Source organism: Carassius auratus, chromosome 8 (genome assembly GCF_003368295.1).
Source record: "Carassius auratus strain Wakin chromosome 8, ASM336829v1, whole genome shotgun sequence".
Classification (NCBI taxonomy): Eukaryota; Metazoa; Chordata; class Actinopteri; order Cypriniformes; family Cyprinidae; genus Carassius; species Carassius auratus.
In genome coordinates this window covers 23,225,245-23,246,392 of record NC_039250.1, presented here as the reverse complement: position 1 = coordinate 23,246,392, position 21,148 = coordinate 23,225,245, and the positions used below count along the sequence as shown (strand labels likewise).

General features: G+C 36.0%; 4 protein-coding genes across 4 annotated transcripts; 2 read left to right on the top strand and 2 right to left on the bottom strand.

The window, feature by feature from the left end:
* The first annotated feature begins 40 nt into the window (after nucleotides 1-40).
* On the top strand, nucleotides 41-4,524 carry LOC113107712 (ATP synthase F(0) complex subunit B1, mitochondrial-like). Its single transcript, XM_026270395.1, has 7 exons — nucleotides 41-188; nucleotides 964-1,000; nucleotides 1,116-1,261; nucleotides 1,609-1,772; nucleotides 1,908-2,033; nucleotides 2,195-2,374; nucleotides 4,312-4,524. The coding sequence occupies exons 1-7, from the start codon at nucleotides 161-163 to the stop codon at nucleotides 4,387-4,389; spliced, it is 759 nt and encodes a 252-aa protein (XP_026126180.1). The 5' UTR covers nucleotides 41-160; the 3' UTR covers nucleotides 4,390-4,524.
* A 1,476-nt stretch (nucleotides 4,525-6,000) lies between these two features.
* On the top strand, nucleotides 6,001-13,457 carry LOC113107709 (epidermal growth factor receptor kinase substrate 8-like protein 3). Its single transcript, XM_026270392.1, has 19 exons — nucleotides 6,001-6,025; nucleotides 7,308-7,375; nucleotides 7,451-7,515; nucleotides 7,854-8,012; nucleotides 8,133-8,282; nucleotides 8,454-8,542; nucleotides 8,701-8,825; nucleotides 9,326-9,438; nucleotides 9,530-9,647; nucleotides 9,744-9,814; nucleotides 10,068-10,142; nucleotides 10,719-10,864; nucleotides 10,947-11,118; nucleotides 11,259-11,290; nucleotides 11,471-11,564; nucleotides 11,985-12,089; nucleotides 12,397-12,485; nucleotides 12,757-12,889; nucleotides 13,052-13,457. The coding sequence occupies exons 2-19, from the start codon at nucleotides 7,345-7,347 to the stop codon at nucleotides 13,091-13,093; spliced, it is 1,809 nt and encodes a 602-aa protein (XP_026126177.1). The 5' UTR covers nucleotides 6,001-6,025; nucleotides 7,308-7,344; the 3' UTR covers nucleotides 13,094-13,457.
* A 344-nt stretch (nucleotides 13,458-13,801) lies between these two features.
* Nucleotides 13,802-15,519, bottom strand: LOC113107711 (glutathione S-transferase Mu 3). The gene is made up of 5 exons (XM_026270394.1): nucleotides 15,438-15,519; nucleotides 15,274-15,372; nucleotides 14,278-14,373; nucleotides 14,064-14,174; nucleotides 13,802-13,965 (listed from the first exon to the last, which is right to left on the bottom strand). The coding sequence occupies exons 2-5, from the start codon at nucleotides 15,316-15,318 to the stop codon at nucleotides 13,879-13,881; spliced, it is 339 nt and encodes a 112-aa protein (XP_026126179.1). The 5' UTR covers nucleotides 15,319-15,372; nucleotides 15,438-15,519; the 3' UTR covers nucleotides 13,802-13,878.
* A 2,135-nt stretch (nucleotides 15,520-17,654) lies between these two features.
* Nucleotides 17,655-20,669, bottom strand: LOC113107710 (glutathione S-transferase Mu 3-like). The gene is made up of 8 exons (XM_026270393.1): nucleotides 20,551-20,669; nucleotides 19,284-19,359; nucleotides 19,126-19,190; nucleotides 18,969-19,050; nucleotides 18,720-18,817; nucleotides 18,507-18,602; nucleotides 18,276-18,386; nucleotides 17,655-18,173 (listed from the first exon to the last, which is right to left on the bottom strand). Exons 1-8 carry the CDS (start codon nucleotides 20,584-20,586, stop codon nucleotides 18,078-18,080), a joined length of 660 nt encoding a protein of 219 aa, XP_026126178.1. The 5' UTR covers nucleotides 20,587-20,669; the 3' UTR covers nucleotides 17,655-18,077.
* Between the last annotated feature and the right edge of the window lie 479 nt (nucleotides 20,670-21,148).

The following is a 21,148-nucleotide window of genomic DNA, read 5'->3' as shown; positions in this document are numbered from 1 at the left end:
AGAGTTTCCCGGATGTGACAGATCGCTGTGTTATTTTTTATTTTTTTTTATAATTCTCGCGATATCTGAGGCGAGAATTCCTCATCCTTGGTCTAGAAGGGCATAGAGAGACCGGTACAGCGACGCTTCGGCCAGGGATCCTGACATTGACCGGTTAAAAATGTTGTCGAGACTGGTGCTCGTATCGGGTAGGTGGTTTATCTAATGAACGGTACTCTAATCCTTCGCGTTGAATATGTTGATTAAATAGACGTTTTTATGGAGGAATGTGAAGTTGAAGGGTAAAATTAGGCCGCACGGTTTGAATGGTCACACATGAAACTGCAGAGAAACGTGTTTATCTGCTCTGATGAATTTATGTTTAAAATGCAATAAAGTCCAGCTTTCATGCTCAAACAGTGATTGCTGTATGAGAACGATCGCGGAGTTGTTGTGCTTTCAGTAATAGTTATGTCCTTGAATTGAGTTGTTTAGCTATTAGCTGAAAGCTAACGCCACATTCAGACTTTACCACTTATCATATTAGCTGCGTAATAATTTACATTTAATGTATAATAACATTTATTGAATGTTCATGTAGGGGGTGCAAATGAATACATTTAATCTTAGGTTTTTGCTAGCCTGGTAAGATTCACAGCTTCACTTCTTTTATGTATGCAGAGACGTTTATTTGATCATATCTGCACTATGAACCAAAATCATTAAGAATCAAAAAACGAAATTTGGAGTCTGTTAATATTGTTTAACTAATGATTTGTTGACAACAGGTTTTAAAAGTGACAGCTGCAAAAGAAAAGTTCATAAAATATTTCTTAAACGAATCATTAATTCTTTAGATGAAATCACAGCTTGCATTTTATAATTCATAATTACAAGCACTAATGAAAGGTTTAGTCTTTAAACAGTTGACACTGAGATTATTTTCAATCATTTTCTAAATTCTCTGTGTTCTGTTTCTTGTAGGTCATACCCTGAAAAACAGTGGGTCCTTTGGCGCTTGGTATGTAAAAACTTTCTTTTTTTGGTCAGTGCTGTGTATTTCAGTCTGGGGTTAAAGAGAACTGGAAAACAAATGACATCCGCAGACCTCTTAAACTGCTGCTTTTACTCCTCAGCCTGGTTCAGGCCTCTCGCTCCTTTCACCAGTCCTCCCAGAGTCTTGCACCAGTTCCCCCTCTGCCCGAGAAGGGAGGAAAGGTCCGACATGGCATCTTCCCAGAGGAGCTTTTCACACTGCTGTATCCAAAAACCGGTGTGACAGGTGGGGTTGTCCGCTTTATTGCCTCCTTTCTAAGCATTTCCCTGTTATCCAGATTCCTTTTTGTCTTTTTAAAAGTGCACTCTATGTAGAATTATCAAAAAATCTTTATGCAAAATTTTACAAGAATCATTCATAATCTATCGTGCTCCAAAATGAACATTCACATGGTTTTTTGATTTGTACATAACAATTTAGTTTTATTTAGATGCAGTCCTAGCTTATTTGATGAGTTCATTTATAATAACATTGTTATTCATCCAAAAGATCTGTGCAAAGATTATTTTCCGTTACCAGGGAGCGAGAGCCAGTACATTGATACACAGGTTTGTGTTCTTTTCTGTTTGCAGGGCCTTATATGCTGGGCACCGGTCTGCTCCTGTACATGCTGTCTAAGGAAATCTATGTAATCAATCACGAGACATTTGCTGCCGCATCAATCGGTGCAGTCGTCATTTATGGCATCAAGAAGTTTGGGCCCAGTGTGGCCGCCTTCGCCGATAAAATCAATGAGGTGCAGAAAGAGTTTAGTGTTCAGCAGAAGTGAAATTGTGTAGATAAACACTGACATTTGGATTTGGACTGAAATATGATCTGCTGATAAATGGTTCTGTTTGACTAATAGTTTGTTCTCTCTCTTCCTCTGCAGGATAAAGTGGCAAAGGCTCAGGAAGTGAAGGATCAGGCCATGGCTAGCCTAACTCAAGGCATTGAGGATGAGAAGAAGGAGCAGTGGAGAGTGGAAGGAAGACACATGCTCTTTGATGCCAAGAGGGTGAGAAGGACAAAAGACTGTGATGTTTTTTCCAGTGACCGATCATCTCTGCCTTCATTTACCATCCAGAAATGAAGACATCCACTAGATTATCGTAATTAACATTTAAAATGTGCCACTAGTTCTAGGTTTGTGATGCTCCTCTTCCCATCTTCCACCAGAACAATGTGGCTATGCTGCTGGAGACCAATTACAGGGAGCGGCTCCACATGGTGACCAATGAGGTGAAGAAGAGGCTGGACTACCAGGTGGAGCTTCAGAACCTGCACCGCCGCATGGAGCAGGAGCACATGGTGAACTGGGTAGAGCAGAGCGTCATCAAGAGCATCACCCCACTGCAGGTACAGGGAATATGGTTACTCCATTGACACTTCATTGTATTTGTATTATAAAAGGAAGCATTTGTTTAAAACTAAAGGCCTTTTTTGTACTGATTAGATGCGCATGATCATATCGTTAGATATATCGCCCAGCCCTAATCAACACCCTCCACAAGGAGGTTAAGTCAAAGAAGGTTATTGTTGAAAGGGCTGGCTGTTCACAGAGTGCTGTATCAAAACACTCATAGCAAGTTGACTGGAAGAAAAGCGTGTGGTAGGAAAAAGTTGCACATGCAGCAGGGATGACCACAGCCTTGGGAAGATTGTCAGGAAAAGCCGATTCAAGAACTTGGGAGAGCTTCACAAGGAGTGGACTGAAGCCGGAGTCAGTGCATCAATAGTCACCACAATCAGATGTCTACAGGAAAAGGGCTAAAGCTGTCACATCCCTAGAACCAAGCCACTGCTGAACCAGAAAAAAATGTCAGAAGCATTTCACCTGGGATAAGGAGAAGAAGAACTGGTACTCATTGGTCCAACTGTTACTCATTGGTCCAAAGTTCTCTTTTCAGATGAAAGTAAATTTAGCTTTTCATTTGGAAATCTGGAGGAAGGTCTGGAGGAAGACTGGAGAGGCACAGAATCAAAAGTCCAGTGTGAAGTTTCTGAAGTCAGTGATGATTTGGGTGCCATGTTGTCTGTTGGTGTTGCTCCATTGTGTTTTATCAAGTCCAAAGTCAATGTAGCCATCTACCAGGAGATTTTGGAGCACTTTATGCTTCCATCTGCTGACAATCCTTATGGAGATGCTGATTTCATTTTGCAGCAGGACTTTAGCACCTGCCCACAATACCAAAACCACTACTAAGTAGTTTGCTGACCATAATATTACTGTTCTTGATTGGCCAGCCAACTCACCTGACCTGAACCTCACAGAGAATCTATGGGGTATTGTGAAGAGGAAGATAAGTAACATCTGACAAACAATACAGAGGAGCTGAAGACCGCTATCAAAGCAGCCTGGACTTCAATAACGCCTCAGCAGTGCCACAGGCTGATGGCCACCATGCCACACTGCATTGAAGCAGTAATTTGTGCAAAAGTAGCCCCAAACAAGTATTGAATGCATAATTAAACCTGCTTTTGAGATCTTGAACGTCTTTTTTTGATTGAGAAGATATTAAAATGTTTTTGAGATACTGATTTTTTCCCCCTAAGCTGTTAGTCATAGCCATCAGAATTAAAACAAAAAACTATTGAAATATTTCAGTTTGTGTGCAGTGAATCTAGAATATAAGAAAGTTTAATTAAATTACAAAAAATAAAGAACTTTTCCATGATATTACATTTTTTAAATGCTACTATAGTAATATATTAGCTTGGCCTCTAGATGGAGACTTTGTACTCAACAGTTTCTCAGCAGTTATAGTAACATTGTAATTGATACATAATGTGGACATGAGATTTTGATGGAGAAGGTTTTTTTTAATGTATTTTTTTTTTTTTTTTACACTTTATTTTAAGATGTCCTTAATACAGTGTAAATATTTATACATTTACGTACTGAGTGATGTTTCATATATTTACTATATTTACTTATGGTTTGGGTTTGGTTTAATAGTAAGTATATGTAAAATGTAATAAGGACACCTTAAAATAAAGTGTTACCCTTACCCCTGTTTCACACTGCAAGCATGAGCGGTGCGCGAGCAGCGCGTCCGCGCAACTACACCGTCACTGCAGCAGCAGACTCTCGTGAGTATTCACACTGGATGCGTATAAGTACAGCATCACACCAGCGGCTGCAAAGCGTGTTCGGCAGACAGTATAACTCCTGCTTGACGCTCACGCGCTGCTCCTGGTCCCGGTGTGAACGCACTCATTGGTTAACATGGACACCGAAAAAAAATTTGCGCGCCGCTCACGTTACAATGTCACTTTTTGTTTGTGTCTTTCAGGAAAAGGAAAGCATCGCCAAGTGCATTGCAGATCTGAAGGTCCTGGCCAAGGCCACTCAGGCTCGGGCTACAGTATAGGTCTCTGTCACTGTCCACACTAAAGCCTCTTGTTTTCATTCTAAATGAACCCTTTCCTTGTGAACATGCCAGTCTGGCAGTGTCCTCAGAAGTGTACATACCCGTATTAAATAAAAGATTTGGTTATTCACTAAATTATTTTTCTGTCCTTTTTGTGTGATGATTTGAAGAACTCTATTTCTTTGTCTTGTAGTTCTGACATTAATAGTTTAATGTTTTCTTGAGGTATGAGGTGACATTAGTAAGATGATTATAACTTCACAATAGTAAGCCATATCTTTCACAATGCGTCTACAAACAAAGATTTGTCCTCCTATGGTCCAAATAGTTCATTTAAAAGGGTTGAAACCTTCTCATCTTTCTTTTTAAAATATGCCGTTTGGTTTATGTTTTGTTATGGTAATACAGCAACATACATTTAGTGTGACGTAAGTGTATAAATTACTTCAGGGGTCACTGTGCACCACTTTGTTGTACATGTGCCAATGGCTGTCTATTAATGGCAAAACCTTTGTACTCAAGGAAGTAAATGTAAAACCTACCTGCTGCTACCTGATTTATTATTATTCAGGATCTCGACTTTGACCTCAGCTTTTCCAAGCAGGAAGTCCAGAATATATTCTCTCAAGCAGTTCACGAAGAAGACAGTCTTGAGAATGTGTCTAAATCCTGGAGTGATCTAAACCTAGGACTGGAGATTTGCAGTTAAATTTTGGATTTTCTTTAAGGTACGTACGATCATTAATTTGTATAATAACAAGGTTGATTTCAGCTATCCTTCTTTTATAACCAAAACCACTGTAGAGGCACTGAAACATGGTGTTTTACACACAGATTGATAAGGCAGTGATTAATCTGAAAAGCATGGTTATATCACGATTTTTCAAACTTTTGTTGTCTTTTATAGATGTCATTAGTGTTTTTTTCTTATTAATTTTTTCTGGTTTGCTCTGCGCATATTGCTTTTGCACTTTTTTCTTCTCGCCAAGCCAAACATGTTAAGTTGTTATAGAGAAAGTTCCAGCTTTGTGTTGTCAGCAGTTTTTTCTGTTTATTCGTCAAGCACTTCATGACTGGACAGTCATGGCTTCTTTTTTGAGAAAAACAAAATCCTTGACCATAAGTTTCTTCATTCATGTATTGTAATTGGCTTATGAAAGCCAGTGATTCTGCCATGATGAAATACTGACCTCATTTTAATAATCTGACATTGATTATATATAATTTCTACTACTCAAATTTAAAAAGAAATGTCAAGTTATGATATTAATAAATAGGCAGTACACACTAACTGAAATTATAATTATATATTTTCTTAAATATCAACATTTGAACATTAAAAGCACTTGTTCTGATATTTTGGTTTTAGGCAGCTTAATTGGTTCAAAGAGTGTGATATTGCAAGTATGTTCAACTTGTTGACTACTTTCACCTCCTTTTGAAAAGTCAAGTGGTGTCAAACCACAACTGATGAACAGATACTTCTTCTAACTAATGTTTCTGCCTGGCATAGATTCTCAGATGTTTATCTGACATTTTTCTGAGTGGTTTTATGACTGATAACTTTATTATTACAGGTGTTAAATATCACAGACAAGAATGTATGGGGGAACCCTGTCCCAGTTTTCCAGTCAAGGTACATATCTTTAACTCACCTTCACCTCCTTCAATGGTTTTTTCACTGTGTGCGAGTGGAATTTGTACCAGTGGTGCGTCGTGTCCTGCATTCTCTCATTGGTTGTCATAACAGGTGTCAGGCAGGTCGTTGTTACACAAAGTTGTGAGGCAGGGTTGTTCAAGTTTAGATTTTTTTTAGTTATGCATTTTATTCCTTATGAAGTTTCTTATGCTCATCAGTACCTATTCGATTAAAAATACAGGGGAAAAATATTTTGTGAAATATTATTGCAATCTAAATTAACAGTTTTATTTTTTTATATACTTTATAATATAATTTATTCCTCTGAAGGGAAATTGTATTTTCAGCATCATTACTCCAGTTTCAGTGATCCTTCAGAAATCATTCCAATGTGTAAAAGAGTATACTGTACCACAACATTTCTATTTGGACAAAACACTGTTCTTTTTTTAACTTTTTATTCATCAAAAAAGTATTACAGATTCCAAAAAAAAAAAAAAAAAAACTAATAATAATTATATATATATATATATATATATATATATATATATATATATATATATATATATATATATATATATATATATATATATATATATATATATATTTAAGCAAAACAAGAGTTTCAACAGTGATAATAAATCAGCTATATTATAATGATTTTAATCATGTCATGTCTTGATTAGCATAAGAGATTCCATTAAAACATAAAAATCTGACTGATTAATCACAAACATTTGAACGCCATTTTTGAACATTTTTTTTATTTTATTGTTGTTAGTTTAGTAAATCATGTAAATACATTTACCCTTTCCAAGTAATGTCACTCATTACTTCTAATACAGTTTTGTTGATATCTGGTGTGGATGAGGTTGACTTTGTTGTAAATCAAAAAAAAAAAAAAAAAGTAACATCGACTGGTGCAGTTTTTCTTTTCACTGACAATACAGAAATAGCCAAAGTAGTTTATCCGAAATAGATGTCCATGTACTTTGTGACCATATCCTGCATATTGCAACAGCATTCAGCTGACTATGAGTTTTTTTTGTTAAGAATAGTTCAATTTAGAATAAACTCGGAATTAATATTAGGAATAACAAGAAATGTTACTGATTACATTGTTTTGTGACCATACTCAGGATTTATTGAAAATCTGTTAACTTTTAATATTATTACACTTCTAAAATTATAAAAATACTTTGATATTATTTGATATTACTAAATGTACAAGATTTATTTACAGTCCATAAAGACATATTGTGTTGTGACTATATTATAGAGGCTTCTCACCTGAGCCGCCGTCCCAGGGGCCTGGCATGTCTCGTCCTAGTGCCAAATCCATCTACAGTAAGTACAAATCCCATTTAAACAACATATGTTAAAATAATTCTATATACAATATTTAAGTTGACTTTTATGCAGTGCAAAGGAAGGAGTATGCAGAATCAATCACCAGACAACAAGACAACTTTCAGTACAGAGTAGAGGTAAGATTGAATCCATTTCATGTTAACTACACTTAATAATTAATATATATTATATAATATATTAATAAATAATAATCATTTTATAATGTTCATTTGTGCTGACTGGATATTACTGATCTTAATCTGTTAGAGCAAAGCCAACACCCTTCACTAATGTGTGTTATAGAAAATAACTGACAACCGGTGCTTATCTAACATGTACTGCACTATAGAGATTTCCCGACAAATTGAACTGGAAAATCTGATGACGTAGCAAGGCTGAATTTCACAATAGCATCCGTGTGAATCATATGTGATCATAAAACAACATAACATCTAATTCTCCTTCCGTCCCCTAGCACCTGTTCACCTGTGTGTTAGATGGCAGAGAGGTGAGCAGCATTGATGACTGTGTGAACCGACTGAAGAATATGGACAGTAAAGGGAAAGTGTGGGGTCAGGACATGAACATGCAGATCCAGGCCAACCAGCTACAGCTGTGTGACTTAGAGACCAAGGTCACTCATCTGATACACTGATCTAACCAAATACTTTGGCCTTTTTTACATGGTTACATTATACAACACTTAGTTCCAGTACTAAACACTCAGCTCTTCCTCTGTTTCCTGGATTTGTAGGAGGTTTTGGAGTCGGTGCACTTGAGTAGCATCAGAGCGACAAAAGCTGTTCTCGACAGTTGTGTGTATGACTCCCTTCTCATAATCTCAGTTCAGGATCCTGGCCAGAGAGCTCCACAGGCCTTCCTGTTCCAGTGTGAGGAGATTGGGGTGAGAAACAACACTCTGATGTATAGTCAAAAATGTAGGGTAGATAGTGCTGCATCTGACCAGTATAAATCTGTCTTAATATCTTGTGGGCTGACGTGGGAGTTTCCATTCCACTCCCTCTGTCAGTGCCTTGAATTCTATGAAGGTATGTGTGATGTTTTAAATCACTAGGCTCAGGAGGTGGCAAATGATCTGGAAAAGGTAATACAGCAAGGAGGGGATGCCACACCACCGCTTAAAGAACCACAGATGGACATCAGGTCCGTTGCTGAACTTTTTCCCTTTAAATGTGCTAAAATGCAATGTTTTAAATAGACGTTGTTGATTATTTGGTATAATGAACTAAATATCAAAGATCTATGATTTATCTTCTCAGTTTTTAGCAGTGCTGTACTGTGATATATTTTGTATTACTCAGGAGCCATCTGGAAAGCATCATTGGTCAGGGTTATCCAGGAAGTATGAAGAGACCAGGTCTCATGCAGCCAAACCCTCCTCCCCCAGAATTCCCACCTCCACAGTACAACAACTATGAAGAATATGGTGATCACTTGAAGAGTTCATTTCACTCAGAAAATTACTTTTTCTTTTTTTTAGGCAGACTTTAATGTGATTTTTTGTATTGGGTCTGTTATACCGTAACAGTGATTTTGATTGTTTTTTGTTGTAAGGTGTCCATAAGTGTCATGAAAGGCACCTATAAATAAAATGAAATAATAATAATAAAAATAAATAGCCTAAAATGTTCTGAAATTGAGTGTTCTCAGTCATTTTAGACTGAAAAAAAAAAAAACGTTTTTTAATTTGTATTATTATTTTTTAACAGAATGGTACGAAGCTTAATGATGTCTGTTGCGCTTGTTATTTGAACACACAAAAAAGTGTGGATCTTCATAGTCAAAAATATTCACCATGTTAAATGGGAAATACAAAAATACATATACATAATCTTTGTGGCGTACAGTCAACAAATCAGCCACAGTGAAGTAGTGTTTCCTGAATATAGATCCAAATTCAGATAGATTCTAATCTTTTCCTAGAAGATAGACGGCCTTCACCCACTATGCCGTTTCCCAGAGATGAAGTGCCCAACAGGCCAATGCAGTCTGAGCAGGAGCAGGCTCCACCTTCATTACATGATGTGGAGAGAGATTCGGTTGGTTGTTTTTACTGACAGTTTTATCACACCATGCTATTAATCCATCTAATTCAGAACATGTCCCCAATCCATCTACTTTTCTCTACAGGAGATTTTTAACCATGTAGCAGCCGACATTGAGATCTTTGTTTATAAAGTAGGCTCAGCTTTGCCAAAAGAAGATGGAAGCAAGAAAAAGAAAAAGAAAAATGCTGCAAAACAAATGGGTGAACAATTTGGGTGTTTTAATAATTTAATTAATTTCCTATAAGGATGTCAAAATCTACATGATGTCAACATGATAAGATTTATTATTTTTATAGTTGCAAGTGTCCCCCCTGTGGAGGAGTACATATCTTTTCTGCAGAAAATAAAGTATGGCTTCAACCTTCTGGTAAGTTACACATTCCATTTCTGTGATCATTTCCTAAGAGTAGTAGACCACTTCAATGTATACTTTCAAATAAAATTGTTATTACTACTACTTTAGTTTTGGCATGTCCCTTAAGTACAATGGAATTAATTATACATTTTTTCAGTGGTCTCTAAATGGCTTCTCAATAAAAAATAATAATGTTTAATATGAGACATACTGTTTTTTATTCGTTGCATATATCTGTTTTCACACTCTTCTCTACTTGTGACAGGGGAAACTGGATGGTCACCTAAAAAATCCTCCTGCTTCTGATTTTGTTCACAGTCTCTTTTCTTCCCTTGCTTTTGTAAGTATATGTTTGTTCAGTCTGTTTGCATTGCAGTCACATTTCATAATTTTTTTTTCATTGTGCAATGAAAATGGCTGCGAATACTTTCAGAAAAGCATTTTTTTTTTCTCCTGAAGCTTCAGAGGGTGAGTCAGTAGGACCCACCTGACCTGTTATCTATTTACACAAGTATAGCAATGTTTTAGAAAGCACAAGCTGTATAGTTTTGTATTGGCATCTATGGTTCCATAAAGAACCTTTTACATCCATAAGACGTTTCCATGACACAGAAGGTTCTTTATTGTGGACAAAGGTTCTTCAGATTTTCACAGTATACTTCATACTAAGAAAAACTGAGAACCCAAAAAGGTTCTTCTATGGTATCGCAACAGAAGGTTCCAAATGTTAGTTTCCCCTTTTCAAACTTTTATTTTCAAGAGTGTACTTTATGTCCAGAGAAAAGGCTTTACTTTTGATGATTTAGCAAATTGTTCACCACTGAAATCTGACAACATATCACAAAGTTAAAGGTCAGGAGATGCACCATATCAGCCCTCATCACACTCAGTTCCTGACTGTTTCTTCATGCTTCAGACGGTGAGTCCGTATCCTCCCAACATCCCTCCCACGGTGCTGAGTCCACTGCTCACAGAAAAAGCCCTGCACCTCCTGGGAAGATCTGTCACACCAAAGGAGGACGTAATGTGGAGCAGTTTGGGTGATGCGTGGAGCATCCCAAGGTCTTCTATTCTACAAATAATTTCCTCACAAATTAGCAAACAAAGGAGAAAAGCTCACAATTTTTCTGTGTTTTCGAATCAGATCTAAATGGCCAAACGGGGATCAGATCCCTCCATATTATCCCGAATTTTACGATGGTTGGCAGCCTCTTCCACCCGGCCCTTCCCTGTCCCCTCCCGCCAGCAGGCCGCTGTCCCGCAGCAACAGTGAGCGCGTCCCACCCGGGAATGCCATGCAGAGGCCACCTGAACAGGTAAAATCTCTCAGAGGGCAAACTTCAACTGATTTAAGCGTGAGGATGTCATAAAATACGTCAAGTGTTTGACATATACATCCTAACCTAAGGTATAATAAAGTGAATGAGCACAAATTACTGTTTACCTTCTCTTCCAGAACAACAGACCCTGGAACGCCCCACCCATGCGGTGAGACATATCATGTGAACTCCCTTTGAAATACCCAGAGTATATAAAGGCAGTTGTAACAGCAATATAAAACATTGTTTATTTCACTTTATAAGTATGTAGCTTTTAATGGACAGATGAGTTCACTAAAGAATTTAAGAGGTAAATTTATAGTAACGTTTTCGTCTTATTTTATACCAGGTCATCTGAGCCGCCAATCTACATGAGGGTAATCTATGACTTTATGGCAAGAAACAGTCAGGAACTGAGTGTGATGAAGAGTGACATGGTGCAGGTAATCACATGACCTATAACATACTGGTATTTAAAAACACACCCCACACACAAGAAATTGTGCAACTTCAGGGTGAACAAAGTGACTAAATCAGTAACTTTTTCTGTTACCACTAGTTAATAGTTCAAAGAGTAAGCAATACATTGGTTAAAGCATTTATTAATCTTTGTTAAAGTTGATTACAATACAACTGTTCATTGTTAGTTCATGTGTAACAAGTACAACTTTTTTTTATTTTAATAATTTTAGAAAATGTTCAAATTTACATGAACTAACAAAGAAAAAAACATTTATTAATCGTAATCTATTGTAACTAAAGTAGTAACTAATGTTAACAAATATGATACCTTTTTTCAGTGAGCAGAAAATGCATACAGATAGTTTGTTCTTGTTTATAAACTTCTATGCTTATGTTAACAGGTAACCGACAGGTCTGGCCAATGGTGGAAAGTGAAAAACAGTCGTAATGAGGAGGGCTATGTGCCTCAGAATGTTCTAGAGCCTGCTGATGGACAAAGACCGACAGTAAGTCATGGTCAATGGACATATTTTCTCTTTTTTTTTCTTTCTATATATATAGCTTATTTTTACAAAAAAACTCTACAATTTTATTTAAAAACAATTATTTCAATAATGTGTTAAGGACATACTAAACAATGGCTTAAATCATTTTTTTTTTTTTTTTACATCAGCTATATGAATAAAAAATAGTCGGTCAATATGTCATCCAATTTTTCATCACTGTTGGGTCAGGACATGTATTGCTGTATATTTCACTAACTAATTGATATTTGCTACACACAATTCATTGTGTTGCCCTCTATGTTCTCAGCAAAATATGAGTGGACCTCCATCTCTAGATATGAGATCTAGACCTGAGGACGTCAAAGCCTGGTTACAGTACAAAGGCTTTTCTAAAATGTAAGAAACCATTTCTAATCATCTTTCATTTTATTCTTTAAAATGGTCAAAAATACCAAAAACGTTTGCACCTAAAAAAATGTTAGATTTATATAATATTTGTACGACCTTTTTTGTATTTTGACTGTGGATTTATTGGTCTTCACATTTAATTAGCTGGAAGAGCACACTGATTCTAGACTACACACTCTACAAGAGAAATCGCTTAACATGCACCAAGAAGTCATTTTCCAACCTGTTGTCACCCTTGATTCATCTTGTATTTTTGTAGGACAGTCCAGACTCTTGGGGTGTTTAATGGAGCAATGTTGCTGGGAATGAAACAGGATGATATCAGAGCAATATGTCCTGAGGAAGGAGGTCGAGTATTCTTCCAGCTGCAGAGCGTCCGATCGAGTGTTGCAGTAAGTCATGCAGCTCTATTTGTTCAAAGTAAACTCCCGCCTTGTACAAATTCTGTTATTTAAGGAACACTTTTCATTGTGGTGAAGTGGTTTCATACCTGACAGTCTTTTAATGAATGAGGCAGTGCTCACAAATGTCATCAATCTCAAATTCCTTTGCAGCTGGCCAGAGAGGCTGAGTACAGCCAGTATGGTGGTCGCTGATAAACTAAGGACACCGGTGAATTTTGATAGCAAGAATCTGAACATGTCTGGACTTGAATGAACAGGAGCTAATCAGTAAACCCCTCAACAAGCCAAGGCTAATGCCTACAGACTTGTTCAGTTATATTACCCTTCATACATGCAAATGATGAATACATTTAATGCATTCATTTTATTTATTTGATACAGATTGTTCCATTTAAATTGATTTCCACTGATGACACTGTGGTGGTGGGTACTTGTCTAATTGTACTGTATGTTATTTAGCTGTTATATGTCTTAAATTAAAACAAACTACGTCTGTAACACTCTGATCCTGTTTGCTAATTGTGCACTGTGTATTAATAAATCGTCAGTAATCAACACATTAGTAGCCATCATTTATTGGTCTTAAAGTAAGCTTTTGATTTTGGGGCTAAATATGTTTTGTTACATCTAAGTTTCAGTTTTAGTCAACAGTCCAGTCGTAGGTTTGTGTTTTACCTCACAACAGTAATAAAGTTAATTTAATCACAATGCCTTTGGTTTAAAAACCTGTTTTTCATTTATATTGCCATTCATGACCATTTCTAATCAATAAGGGCTAAATGCACAGAACTCAACAATGCTCTGCTTTATTGGGTCAAAATAAGGTCAAGTTCATGTTTTTTTTTTTTTTTTTTTTTACAATTTAAACATAGGAAACCTGAACAGTGAAATAGCTAATCCTTTTTTTTTTTATTGGGAAGGTTAAAATGTTGTACCAAAAAAATAAATCAAGACAAAATCTCATTATTTTCACTCCTTCATTTTCCCCATTTGGCCATCTTGTTGTTCACAGGTGTTTTTATGAACTTGCCCGACTTCATGTACTCTGCAATCTTCTCAAGGCTCTGACAGGGAACACAGTTCATATCAGAATCACTGTGTAAATCATACAATTTACATAAGAATATCAAATTATAGTGTGTTTGACAAACCCAATCCAAACCTCAAAGTGATCCAGGAAAGATCTCAGGTTTCTGTAATCGTCCAGGCACTCCGGGTGAAACATACGATGCAAATCCAACAGCTCATACATGATGAAGTCCACAAATGTGATCAAAAGGATGAGCCAAAACTGGGATGAGCTTGTCAAACAAATCATCTCTTTCCTATCACAAAATGGACAAATTTAAATTCTTCCAAACATTATGCCTATTTACCTTGTCCCCAGCAAACCACTTCCTGTTACCAAGGAAGTCAGAAAACTGCTTTAGAGTTCCTGGCAATTTCTCATTGTAACATGGTTTGTTTTTGTCCTGTGAAATATTACAAATCACTCGTTATCAATTTACAAAAAAACAAAAACAATCAATTAGCACTTAAATAGTTAGTTCACCCCAAAATGAAAATTAGCCAATAAATTATTCACCCTCAAGTCATCCTAGGTGAATATGACTTTCTTCTTTCCAGTCAGAGTTATATTAAAACTTGTATTTGATATTTCAAGCTGTTTAATGCCATTCAGTGGGTGTTGCAGTGCTTCATTCAAAAAGGCCTCCTGTAGCGAATTGATGCATTTTTGTAAAATAAATAACCACATTTAAAACTTAATAATCACTAATCTAGCTGATTAGGATGGGTGACGTATGGAGGTCGGCTTTGTGCATGCACCATTTAGAAGTGACAGAGGCAGAAGTGCAGGGGTGAGATCAAAACAAAACAACGGTCACTAATTTGAAGTAAAAAACAATGATTGTAAAGAAGAATGTCAGAAGATTTCAATAGAGGCCTAGAGGAGCCTGGTTCCCCTTTGCTAAAGTAAGGAAACTTTGCTGCTTTTGCTCCAGTTAACAAACAACTGTTGGTGCAATTTACATTAAAGTGATTATTATGTTTTGAATATGGAAAAAAACACTTTGACTCGCAAAAGGAGGACTTTGTTCACCCCCCGGAGCTTTGTGAGACACTTTTTATTAATGGATGGGCACTTTTTAATTAACTTTTCTTGGACTGATGCACTGCAACACCCTCTCAGTGCCATTAAACAGCTTAAAATATCAAAGATTTCTAATATAACTCTGACTGGATTAGTCTGAAAGAAGAAAGTCATATACACCTAGGGTGACTTGAGGGTTAGTAATTTATGGGCTTTATTTTAATTTTTGGGTAAATTAACCCTTTAAGACAGTCTACTAAAGTTGTTCATGTGCACTCACAAAGTCTCCATAGCAGAGCTGGGCAAAACCATTGCGGAAATCCATCGACCTGGTTTTCCAAGATGTCAACTCTCATCTGCTCCTCTTCAGTTTCCCCACCTAGAAACATTAGAGAGAGTTTAACATTATTATGCATTTTTAAATAAAGAAAAGAAAGTACTCACAGAGGTTGTGCTTGCGGGCGATGTATCTCAATATGGCATTGCTTTGGACTACTGTCCTGTCTCCATCCTCTAGGTAGGGCAACTGGTGAAGGATGATGATGGTTAGTCATTGCATGTTATACTATACAACACTATGTGATTAACCATGTAACTTACATTAGGAAAGTCCATCCCAAGTTTCTCTTTCTCATTAAACCAGCAGCTTTTGTCATAGTTGGGAGCTGCAAAGCAAGAATATAGAATCAACTCAATGTGCTTTTATATGGACAACCTGACTGTGTCTGCTACTGTATGTTATAATAATCATCACTTACCATCGCCACAAGAATAGAACTTCTCCTCATACTTAGTACCAGTGTACTCCAACAGCAGACGGATTGGTTGAGCAAGCTTTAATCAAATGGAAAATCATGAAATATAGCAAACTTCAACTTCTGTGAAACATGTTTTTCTCACTCTTGGAATAATGAACTGATGGTCCAGATATTACACTGTATATTAAAAAAACTAAAGTTAATATCTTTGCATATTCAAGAGATTGGCAACGTTAATACATTTAACTAAAATATCAAAAGAGAAAAAAAGGACAAGGTTTGTTTTTTATACACTTTCTTATCTCTAGCATGCACCAGACTGATAGATGGAGGATGGTCAAGAATGTTTGCTTTTGTGTGTTTTAACACAACATTTAAGTGCATGGAATAATCATAATAAAAACTGCAATACTGCAATGAAAACAGTGTATTCCAATTTCATGGTGACTTTAGATCTTCAGAAACATTGTGAATTCAAATACCCTTGATGATGCTCTTATTTAACGGGAAAAGCACAGTGGAAAGTGGAATGTTGGACATTTTATTCACTTGGAACTGCATGCTGCTTTTTCTATAGAACCCATGTTGTTTTCATAATGTTGTTGAATTTTTCATTAATACAATGTTGATTCTGGGTAAATTCTTTATACATAAAAGCGTGTAATTGATAGGCGTATAAGATTATATTATGATGATGTTAAGTGTATCTTATTTCTCTGTATTAAAAGTGAATTTCTTTGTAGTTATTTTCAATCATTAATTTGAATGAAGAGAAACCTTTGCCCAGGGATTTAAAATCGCGTAATAAACTCTTATTAAAATAACACCGCAGGCATTTAGTCTTAATTTGTGGTAACACTTTATGCAACGGTGTAACCACATCCGAAGCCGCTTCAGGTAAGCTTGGCATGGCGAGAAAAAACAAAGCATGTTACATTTATCCACAAATACTTTAAAGACCCCTGACTAGTTCTGAAGCCCACGATGGCGGAGGCGCGAGCACGCCAGAGTGCGATTTATGTGAACAACGACGGGAGGGGCAAAACGTCACTTTGAGGCGCGTCCAAAAATCACGCAAACTCTGTCACCCCCTCAATATTCTATATAATATATGCAACATCACACGACCAGGAGTGATGTTTTCCAGACTTTCAACTTGATTGCACGCCATACTGAATTTATACAACTTGAGTTAAATAACCAAATAATATTAACTTATATTTTAGATACATTATGGATCTTTTTTGCTCTATTTTGCTAAGAAAAATCATTCTATTGCCATTTATAAAAACGGTTACTTGCATCATTTATTGAATGAATCAGCGTTTGAACAAATCGGTTGAATCAATTATTCACTCATCAAGACAGTTACTTGCCACCACCTACTGGTGGTTTAATTTCATATTTAAACGAATCATTGCATTTTTCCAACATTTGCATGTCAAAAAAGTAAAACATTAATCTAATAACATTATTTATGCATTTGGACAGATGGAGTTTGTTGATACCGAGTTCAATTAAATAGTAACAACCATATTCTCTTATTATTCTAACTTAATGTATTGATAACATGTAAGAATTCAACGTAAATGGAGACATGTACATTAAATCAGTTTAGGAAAATATTGTCCTTCATAAAGTTAAAAGGTGTAAAAGCAATCAATTTAAGGCAAATATCAAAAATATGGTGATTAAATTAATATCTGATAGAGCACTGATGACTGCTTCAGAATAAATTACATTTGTAAAAAAAAAAAAAAAAAAAAAAATCTCCTGGACAAGTAACTTTTTTACTCAGACAAGTGAATGATTGATTGATTCATGTCAAGCCCTGCATACGCATTATAAATCCAAACATGTTTTAGCATTAGTGAGGTTTCCCCAGTAAGAAAAAAGGAACTTGTTTTTTATTGAACATAACGATACTGTGCTTTTATTGGGTCAAAATAAGGTACTGCATTTAATGCTTTGCTTTCAAATGTAGAATCACAATCCAAACAGTGAGATCCACAAAATAACAATGAAATGCTTTTCTTTTCATGGCATCAAACTGTCAAAAATCAAAGTGCGACACTAACCTGAAACCTTTCAATTTAAGCCTAAGTGCTTGCACTATTCCTACAGACAACAACTGAGAATTATGATTGTTTTGTAACACTTTTGTAATCAATACTTATAATAACTGTCGCTTTGTTAGTTACTGAAAGGTTTAAAATAGTGATCCCCAAAACAATTATTAGTGTGCAGTTCAACTGCATCGACCTTATAACCAAAGCAGATGATGTTGCACCTTATGATGCTTTATCAAGACACAATCTTGTTCGCTTCACTCCTTCTTGTTTCCCCATTTGGCCATCTTGTTGTTCACTGGTGTTTTCATGAACCTGTTTGACTTCATGTATTCCGCAATCTTCTCAAGACTCTGATAGGGAATAATTCATATCAGTCACAATATGGTTTATCTTTTATCAAACAAATTAGGTGAGACTATCAAATATTTCTGTGACAAAAGCTGAATCCGAACCTCAAAGCGTTCAAGAAAGCATCTAAGGTTTCTGTAATCATCCAGGCACGCTGGGTCAAACATACGATGCTGATCCAACAACTCATACATGGTGAAGTCCACAAATGTGATCTACAGGATGAGAAAACAGGATGCGCATGTCAAACTAATTATTTTATCAGATAATACTTTTTAAATCCTGCCACTTTAAATGGACAAACTGAAGTGCTTCCAAACATTATGCCTATTTACCTTGTCCCCAGCAAACCACTTCCTGTCACCCAGGAAGTTGGAGAACTGCTTTAGAGTTCCTGGCAGTTTGTCAGTGTAGCATGATTTGTTTTTGTCCTGTTATCAAGTACAAATGCATTACAAATCATTTGTGTTATCAATTAACAAGTAAATTCATATTATTAGTTGCAAATTTTTCAATGCTGTGCATTTTCTATACATTTAATCACTCACAAAGTCTCCATAGCAGAGCTGGACAAAACCATTGCGGAAGTCCATCGCCTGGTTTTCCAAGATGTCAACTCTCACCTGCTCCTCTTCAGTTTCCCCACCTAGATACATGTTAGAAAGAGAAGTTCAACATAACTTGGATGGCTATTTTCAGTGATGCTTGAGTAAAAAAATAAAATAAATAAAAATAAATTAATAAATAATTATATATATGTTTTTTTAAATTAAGGAATAAATTACTCAAATACTCACAGAGGTTGTGCTTGCGGGCGATGTATCTCAATATGGCATTGCTTTGAACTACTTTCCTGTCTCCATCCTCTAGGTAGGGCAACTGGTGAAGGATGGTGATGGTTAGTCATTGCATGTTATACTGAACAACACTTATGTGATTAACCATGTAACTTACATTAGGAAAGTCCATCCCAAGTTTCTCTTTCTCATTAAACCAGCAGCTTTTGTCATAGTTGGGAGCTGCAAAGCAAGAATGTAGAATCAACTCAATGTGCTTTTATATGGACAATCTGACTGTGTCTGCTACTGTATGTTATAATAATCATCACTTACCATCGCCACAAGAATAGAACTTCTCCTCATACTTGGTACCAGTGTACTCCAACAGCAGACGGATTGGTTGAGCAAGCTTTAATCACATTAAATGACATACATAACATTATGTAAAAATAATTCCAGCAGCTGTAAAATGTTTTTCACTCTTGAAATTATTAACCTGATATTTCACACAGCATATTCATAAACATTGGCTTGATATTCTTATTTTCATATTATTTAGGCGAACAACACTGATTAGACAAATAATATAACAACCAGTTCAACCCTCTGGCGCTATTTGGTCATTTTTTACTGAAAATGTTTGGTTTAAGAATGTTTTGCTTCATTGGAATGGTACGAAACTCGGTAAAGTTACATGAGAAAAAAATTACACTTGTAACGTTACTGATCGTGGTAAAAAAAAATAACCACATTGGAAATTCATGTGAAGCGAATTCAATCTAGTGGAAACGTTTGGTTCAGCCTCCAAACAAAATTTTACTGAAAGCACTTTGATACATCAACATCAAATTTAGAACACAACTTGTTTTACATTTATGGCTTTTACTTTCATGTCATTTAGAGTCCACGGAGGAGACGAAACAAGAAACGAGAATGTTCTGCGGTAGCACCAAAGCAGTTTTTCACAACTCAAAACATTGTGGCAAAGTGGCACAAAGTGGCTCTCAGTGACGTTTATACCTAAGGTAAAACGGACTTTTCCCCGGTCCTTCAACAAAGTGTTTAATTGTAGCTCTTATGAACTCAAAGAATACAGCAAGTGTTAATTCGTAGTAATTTCGCATATTGGGGTGTAACGTTAAATTAAGCAAAACCAAGCTGTAGTAACGTTAGATAGACATAAATGACATATTAGCAACATCTGTGGGCTTGGCAAACAGATAATGTTAACGTTAAGTTACCCGCTAAACGACAAAAGTACAAAAATAAGGTAACGTTATTTTAACTCCTATTTATCGCTCCAAACAATCAGTGAACGCTTTTTAGGTATAAAACGTTATTTAAAAAAATGCACCATAAAAATACTTACAAAGAAAAAAATAACAGATTTTTGTTTTAGGTCAGTGTCACATCAGACGACCGTCTAAACCTACTAAACCGGTATCAAAGAGCACATTTGACCCTTTTTAGACATGGCAAACCACACTGACTGCGATGACTCCATGACGAAGTTATCAAATATGAATCAATTACAGGTCTAACTATGCAAAATTAGTATAAAATAGGTAAGTTATGCAAAAAAAATACCACTGTTTCTTACCCCACGAATATCCCAGTATGCCAATTTCATTGCCATTTTGCAACAAGAGTGTGCAGCGTTGCGCTTCAAAATGAGGAGCAGCGGAATGGAGGAAGGGGGCGTGTGTGCGCGCACGTGGGTTCTGTGCGGTTTCAAGTTAAAGACATAGTACACCCACAAAATTAATATTCTGTCACGTTCTGAGTATTATAGCCATGCTAAATAAAATAATAATAAAAAAAGAATATTACCAAGCAATAGGTCGAAGTGCATTCTAAACGCATGCGCATGTTTTCGAAGGGGGAAATTATCTTATTGGGACCTGTTTTTATAGAGTCTATGATTGGGACCAAAAGGTCAACTTGTTCTTGTTATTATATATCTATATGAGGCTTTTAATTAGAAATAGTTTAGAACGCATTTACATCGTATACACATATAAAATGTACCATAATTTAACAAAAAAGTGTTTGTCTTGTATTTTATATCCCAACAGTCTATATGTATATATGTATTTAGGCTATTTTTTTTTTTTGCTTTTTCTTATTTAAAATTAACAATAGAAGGTTTCCAGTTAGCAGTTCCAGTTAAACTTTTGATAATGCTTGATCCTTTTCCC

Excerpts from the sequence above, each read along its gene's own strand:
- LOC113107712 (XM_026270395.1), top strand. The coding sequence starts at position 161 with ATGTTGTCGAGACTGGTGCTCGTATCGG. Across the intron at positions 2,034-2,194 it reads TGCTCTTTGATGCCAAGAGG|AACAATGTGGCTATGCTGCT; the intron begins GTGAGAAGGACA and ends ATCTTCCACCAG. Across the intron at positions 2,375-4,311 it reads AGAGCATCACCCCACTGCAG|GAAAAGGAAAGCATCGCCAA; the intron begins GTACAGGGAATA and ends TGTGTCTTTCAG.
- LOC113107709 (XM_026270392.1), top strand. The coding sequence starts at position 7,345 with ATGTCTCGTCCTAGTGCCAAATCCATCTACA. Across the intron at positions 8,826-9,325 it reads CAACAACTATGAAGAATATG|ATAGACGGCCTTCACCCACT; the intron begins GTGATCACTTGA and ends TTTTCCTAGAAG. Across the intron at positions 11,565-11,984 it reads TGAAGAGTGACATGGTGCAG|GTAACCGACAGGTCTGGCCA; the intron begins GTAATCACATGA and ends TTATGTTAACAG.
- LOC113107711 (XM_026270394.1), bottom strand. The coding sequence starts at position 15,318 with ATGGATTTCCGCAATGGTTTTGCCCAGCTCTGCTATGGAGACTTT. Across the intron at positions 14,374-15,273 it reads AGCTCTGCTATGGAGACTTT|GACAAAAACAAACCATGTTA; the intron begins GTGAGTGCACAT and ends AATATTTCACAG. Across the intron at positions 13,966-14,063 it reads CTTTCCTGGATCACTTTGAG|AGCCTTGAGAAGATTGCAGA; the intron begins GTTTGGATTGGG and ends GTTCCCTGTCAG.
- LOC113107710 (XM_026270393.1), bottom strand. The coding sequence starts at position 20,586 with ATGGCAATGAAATTGGCATACTGGGATATTCGTGGG. Across the intron at positions 19,360-20,550 it reads CATACTGGGATATTCGTGGG|CTTGCTCAACCAATCCGTCT; the intron begins GTAAGAAACAGT and ends ATGTGATTAAAG. Across the intron at positions 19,191-19,283 it reads GTTCTATTCTTGTGGCGATG|CTCCCAACTATGACAAAAGC; the intron begins GTAAGTGATGAT and ends CTTGCTTTGCAG.